General features: G+C 45.7%; 1 protein-coding gene across 1 annotated transcript in view; it reads left to right on the top strand.

Annotated features, from left to right (window-relative positions):
* Positions 1-5,709, top strand: part of SOX17 (SRY (sex determining region Y)-box 17) — a 21,452-nt gene extending 15,743 nt beyond the window's left edge. The window contains 1 exon segment of the mRNA XM_014544009.1: positions 5,539-5,709. Coding sequence (XP_014399495.1) covers positions 5,539-5,709 — 171 coding nt within the window.
* Positions 5,710-6,863: the final 1,154 nt, after the last annotated feature.

The raw sequence follows: 6,863 nt of genomic DNA, 5'->3' as shown, positions 1-6,863 counted from the left end.
ATATCTTATTTTGAAGTAAAAAAACAAAATGGGAACAAATACAATATTTGTATTTGCATGTGGCCCGCGGGCCGTAGTTTGAAGACCCCTGGCCTAGATGAACTTGGGTTTCATAGATTGGTTTTGATCTTCAGGATCGCATACTCAGCAGCTCCAATGTTGAAATAGAGAGATGGGACTGTGGAAATGAGATTTTGGCTCAAGAGTTTAATGGAGATGGGTTTGAAGGAAATACGGTCTGGAGAGAACTGTTAGGCTTGGAAAAAACTGGGGAGAAACTGGGCTGAAAAGAATGCATCAGAGGGGGATTTCAGGGATGAAATTGGCCAGGGTGATGATCATGTACAAGGTGTGGTTGGGTAGGGTCTGCTGAAGAGGGGCGTGAAGGTAAAGATCACTAGAATTGTGCAGCCAGGAGACATGGGGTGGATTCCCCATGTGGATGCTGAAACCCCTGCAGTGGGAGGAGAGGAGGGAAGGAAGACTGCAATGCTCTTTGGGCATATTTTATGAGACACGCCACTAGTGGGAGTGGATTCAGTCAACTCATTCAGGAGAGGAAGGAGGGAGAGTTAGAGCAGGAGCAAGGGGCATGCCACAAAATACAGCACCGGTGAAACAGGAAAATCCCACTCAGAATGGAAAATACTGAGGAAGAAGTGGCAGAAATTCCTAGTGATGAAAGTTTTGTGTATCCTTCTGCAAACCTGGAGATGCATTTTCTTAGCTTAGGGGTAAAAACTCTAGAATTTGGAAATTTTGTTGCCGGTAACCGCCGAGGAAGGCCAAGGAAGAGATTGTCTCTTATCAATTTTGTCATCAATGGTAGGGTTTACAGATAAGTGTCATTAGCAATGCCCTGTGTCTGAGAACTTCCTGTTTGAATTAATTGTTCTTGGTTGCTAGGAGCTACATTTTAAAAATCATTAAGAAAACACCCCCCTCCTCCCCCAGTGAGCTCAAATTGATACCTTGAGACAAAGCCCCATTTACCTGGCATTAGATTTCTGCTCAGCCTGGAAGGGTCCCTGACTTCCCGCATTTGGCCTTCTCCTACCTTCCCCCAGATCCTAGAGAGCTCCTTGTATCCTAATAGTGAGCAATACTGATTAGGCGCCTTATCCGATGGCAAAAGGACTACGCCCTGTGTCAGGAGGGGCCCTATCAGACCCAAGGTGGAACTCCATCCGGTGGCTGTCTTTTTCAGAATTTCCCGTGAGGGGAGAGAGATGCCCCTGGACATGGAAACATGGGTGCTGGAGTCCTCCTAGAACCCTCCTTTTCCAGAGAACATTATCTCCAAAAATGGAGACTCTGCACTCCCAACAGAGAGAGATAGAGCCGCCCAAAGACCTCCAGAGAGAGAATTCCTGTTCCCCCAATCCACAGCCAGGGGAGCATACACCTTCTGCAGCCAGGCGCTTGTGGGAAGACAGGAGTCAGTCTCCCTTAGGAATTCATTACTAAGGGCTGAGACATACATGTTCGCAGCGGAAGGGAGGCCTTCCCCTTCCCAAGTGGGCTCTACATCCTGTTCCCCTAACACCACTCAGGAGCGTCCCCAAAGGGGAAGACGGAGTTCTCGTGCCCCCCACCCCTCCCTGGGCTGTCCCCCTGCTGTGTCATTGGGTGGGTTGCCAACTAACAGGTCCTAAGACTATGTGGGGCAGATGGACTCTTTTTCCCTGAGGGAGTCCTGGGTCCAGCTATATATAGTGAGGCCCCGCACACCCTCTCTCATTACTCATTTAGTTTGGCCCGGGTTTAAAGCATGAACAATCTCTTCCAGGCACTCCCTGTTTTCACTTCCCTCTGACCAGAGGGCCCCTCCTCTGTCTGACCTGTGGGGGTCAACATCCTTTCTAGTTGGCCCACCCCACTTCCTCCCTCAGGCTGCGCTCCAGGCTTGTTTTCCAGCTCCAGGGGTTTCTGGAGATGTGCTTCCTCTGCCCCCTCCATCATCACATCAAACATACTGGACTCAGGGTCTTGGGTTATTGCAGATTTGGAAGCAGAAAGCTCAGTGTGAACCTTGGGAAGAAACATTACGGGAGAGGGGGGACTTGAAAACATCTATGAAGGTGGGCGAAAGGGGGCTGCCCTAAGTAGGGAAGGCACAGGAGCCCCCATGTTCCAGTCACAGTGGGGGAACCAGCCTGAGGTTTCGGGGAGGATTTCTGAGATGCTCAGAGGAGAGCTAATGAAAGCAGCATACTGTGGGGGGTCAGGCATGGGCCACACAGGCTGAGAAACCTGAGTTTGCACTCCAGACCACCAGTTGACTCTAAAGCTTGGGCCCTCACCTGACCACTCAGAATATCCGTGTCCTCATCTATAAAATGTGGGTCATAATAATGACCTGCAGAGTCATTGCAAGGATTAGAAATATCTGTGCAGTGCCTAGCTGAGTGGTGGTATTAGGAGGAAATCTGTGCTCCTCTAAACTGGTATTTCCAGGCGTGTGTGTGTGCGCCCAGAGAGTGTCTGTCCAGCCTGAGCCTGTAGAGTAACCAGTTTACTGACCAGTTCCTGGGACATAAACACCAAATGGTTTTGTGCTTTTAAGTATGGCTTTAACTAGGCTCTCTTTAATTTTCCTGTCTTGCTCTTTTTTTTTAAACATTGTACAAGTGTACTTTTTAAAAATATATATTTATTGATTTCAGAGAGGAAGGGAGAGGGAGAGAGAGATAGAAACATCAATGATGAGAGAGAATCATTGATGGGCTGCTCCCTACACTCCCCGCACTGGGGATCAAGCCTGCAACCTGGGCATGTGCCCTGACTGGGAATCAAACCAGTGACCTCTCAGCTCATGGGACAATGCTCAACCAACTGAGCCAAGGCAATATAATTATATTTTGCATTTCAAATTGTTGCTACTTTATAGGAATATAGTTGATTTTTAAAAAAATTAATCTTATATCTTGTGGCTTTGTAATCTTATTAGTTCTAGGAGGGTGTTTTTTTTTTGTAGATTATTTCAGATTTTGTTTATAAACAATTATGTTCTCTGTGAATAAAGATAGCTTTATTTCTTTTTTCAAATGTGCATGCCTTTTTTTTTTTTCTTATCTTACTGCATTGGCTAAGACTTTCTCTACCTACGTGTTGAAAAGGAGAAGCATCTAAGAGTCTTTCTTCTTTCTCTTGTGATGTGATCAGGGGCAAGTACCCTCCCAAGAGGGAAAATGGATATTTTGTTTCTAGGACCTGCCTCCATTACATCCCACTTAGTTTGAAAAGGGAGTAGAATGAATTTTGGTGGTTTAGGAGCTGAAAAAGAGACTGATTCAGCAGTTGTTATGGCTCTTTACCCTGGAATGGACTTCCAGTGATTACGGGTCCCTAATGGATAGGCCCTAAACATGTCTTTGAGACAGCTGGGCTCAGAGGAGAATGGTCAGTCCTCTTGTAACTAAGGGCGATTGGGTGGTTAGGCTACAACATGGTAAGTATAGTTAGAAACTCTTTGAATCAGGCGTGCCTTTGAAGAAATGGAGGTATAGAGGGGCAGTATTTACCTTCCAAATCCCTGCCAGCCTAGGCTAGGAAATCGGGTAAGTCAGCCTTTGTTTCAGGAATAGAGAGGACAGCAGTTCGTGGCCATCCTGGGTGGCAGAATATGATAATCCCAGTGGCAGTGGTTGAAAGAACCCAGGTCCCTTGTTCACTTGGTAGGGGATGTTCAAAGGATCTTTCTTGGGACTGCCAAAGAGCCTGAAGTTCTTGGATGATCCACAAAAGGGAAAGAGAGAACCCCTCAGAGGGTGAAATTGTACTTCCTACCACTCTCAGACATTGGGAGTTGAATTGGTTTTAATTTAATTGGGGAATAAATGAAAGGTACTTGAATTTCAAGTGTTAAGGGTTGTTTATATTGCTTACAATGAGTTGAAGTCAGATTATAGAAGCTTTTGAAAATCAGGCTGAAGTGGTTGAACTGAATTTTCTATAGGCAAAGCAGAATCATTAAATGTTTTTGAAAAATAAAACAATAGGTATGCAAAGTACCCCCATGAGCAACTGTATACTCAGGCGTACAGTGTGTGAAGAAGCATGGAGGCTAAGACAGGTAAGTCGAATGCTCAATGACAAGTCAATTAGTCTGTTTAGAGTAGAGTAGAAAGATATAAAGCACTAGGAAAGAAAAAGCCCTGAGCAACACTTCTTAAAGATAACTTTTCCACAATTGGTTAAAAACAATTCAAGGATCAGAACATATTTCCACTCTTTTTCTTATCAGACTAAAATTCATTTCAGTGGATATTTCTTAGCATTATTAGGGAATAGGCTTATTGTTTACACAGAGGTTGGCAGCCCATTTACCACAGAGAACCTATTTAAGAACTCATGTTCTTGGGCTCTTTTCCAAGACATTGTAAAATTATTTTATAGTGTCTGGTTTACACTAAAGCTGTTATTGCAGTTTAGAAACAAAATTTATCCTGTACACACTCTGTTTAAAACAGAATTTTCTCTTTAGTTAAGCATTAATAAAGAATGCAAAAATATGCATTTCATAGCATTAGTTCACTTTGATGTTAGATGAAAATGGAACCTGTAGTGTTTAATTATGAAGTTCATGGCAGAAAGAGGCACAAATCAAATATACATCTGAAAGTGTAATTTGCTTATGTCTTGAGTGACTTAATGAAGGTGGTGGTCAGTTCTCAAGAATATGGTGAGCATGAAACTAGCCACATCCAAGCCAGTAGGAATATTGGAGACACTTTCTCACTATAATTCTGCTCCCCTGCCCCCCATATGATTGGAAGGAAACACTTCCCTGGGGAAGGAAGGAAAGAACTAGACCAGTGATGGAGAACCTATGACACGTGTGTCAGAGGTGACACGCGAACTCATTTTTTTGGTTGATTTTTCTTTGTTAAATGGCATTTAAATGTATAAAATACATATCAAAAATAAAAATCTTTGTTTTACTATGGTTGCAAATATCAAAAAATTTCTATATGTGACACGACACCAGAGTTAAGTTAGGGTTTTTCAAAATGCTGACATGCCGAGCTCAAAAGGTTCGCCATCACTGAACTAGACTATATGTCCAATATTCTGATTTTTTTTGTGGGGATTGACCTGGTACTGGTTTCTGTCTTGCCTGCATCTGAGTACTGACAGGAAAAATCTCAGGTCAAGAGAAATGAGATAAAGATGGAGATACAAATTCACATGCAAGCACCCACATAACCCCTCCAGAGTGAACGGGAAAAATACTCCAAATCCAAACTTCTCACTGGGGAGAGAAAGAGTTGGATTATGTGTCCAATGTTCCAACTTTTATGGGAACTGAAGTACTGGCTTGTTTCGCCTGTCTTGGAACACTGAGGGGCCCAGTGTACTTTAGATGCCAGAGGGTCACCAGGAACAAAGGTAAAGATTTAGACCAGTACACAGTCACCTACCAGAGATCCTGCACCAGTTCAGTACAATACCATCGGCAAGGCTCCCAGGCTATGGCTTACCCCTGGACAAGGAAAGAGGAGACTGAAACTAACACCTAATATTCAGACTTTTTAGTGGCTGCCTGAGACTGACTTTATTTTTGAGTCTCAGAATGCATATGAAACCTCGAATGCTATAGATGTCCGGAGGCTACTAAGAACAGAGATCCTGCACCAGTTCAGTACAATACCATCGGCAAGGCTCCCAGGCTATGGCTTACCCCTGGACAAGGAAAGAGGAGACTGAAACTAACACTTAATATTCAGACTTTTTAGTGGCTGCCTGAGACTGACTTTATTTTTGAGTCTCAGAATGCATATGAAACCTCGAATGCTATAGATGTCCGAAGGCTACTAAGAACAACAACAACAAAACACCAAAAACAACAACAAACAAACAAAAAGCTGAAGTTTTGCCACTGCTTCAAAAAATTCATTGCATAGCAGACCAACACCAGAGGGAGCAAGAGATTATGAACTCCTGGGGAAAAAAAAAACTGGAAAATTCCTGTAACTGGGAATTTACAAACACAAGTCCACAGAAGATGCTACACAGAGCAGGCTTAAGAGGCCTCCAGTCTTTTTCTTGTCTAATAGTTCTGGCTAGAACGGCCAGTGCTATCTTATATAATAAAAGGCTAATATGCAAATAGACCAAACGGCAGAACAACCGAACAACTGGTCGCTATGACGTGCACTGACCACCAGGGAGCGTTCATGGAACATGGTGGGTGTCGGTCGTGGCAGGATGGTGGAGCAGGTGAGCGGGGGCACCAAACCAAGGCGGGGTGCCAGTCACTGTCATCGGGGTGAACCTTTGGTGGTTACTGAAAATTCTTTTCCCCTCGCCCCGCGGTCCCGCCTGGCGCCGGCGCTCGCACCTGCTGCCAGTGCCAGAGGCGCCACTCGCACCCACTGCTGGCACTGGCCCTGCTCGCACCCGCAGCTGGTGCTGAAGCTGCCACTCACACCCGCTGCTTGAACCCACTGTAGGCACTCGGCGCCGGTCCTGATTGCTTGGCGCCATCAGCGGGTGTGAGCGGGGCTGGTGCCTTCAGTGCTTGGGAGCAGCAGCAACGGGAGTGGGACTGCCGGCAGAGAGGGAACTGGGGGCCACAGCAGGAGGGGCCGGGCAGGGGCGCAGAGGATGGGCCGAGACCCACCCCTGTGCCCACCACAGCCTCATGGCCCACAGTTCCTTTCAAGGTGCACAAATTCGTGCACTGGGTCCCTAGTTTATAATAATAAAAGCGTAATATGCTAATTAGACCAGATGTCCTTCCAGACGTCCTTCTTTCTGGACAAAACCACAGCGGGTGGGGGCTGCCGCAGATGTGGCAGAGGCCCCCAGCCGTGGCGGCAGTGGGTGGGGGTGGTGGCAGAGGTCCCCAGCTGCAGTGG

Source organism: Myotis brandtii, unplaced genomic scaffold (genome assembly GCF_000412655.1).
Source record: "Myotis brandtii unplaced genomic scaffold, ASM41265v1 scaffold1102, whole genome shotgun sequence".
Classification (NCBI taxonomy): Eukaryota; Metazoa; Chordata; class Mammalia; order Chiroptera; family Vespertilionidae; genus Myotis; species Myotis brandtii.
The sequence above is the reverse complement of the archived record's forward strand: the minus strand, read 5'-3'. Positions and strand labels throughout refer to the sequence as shown.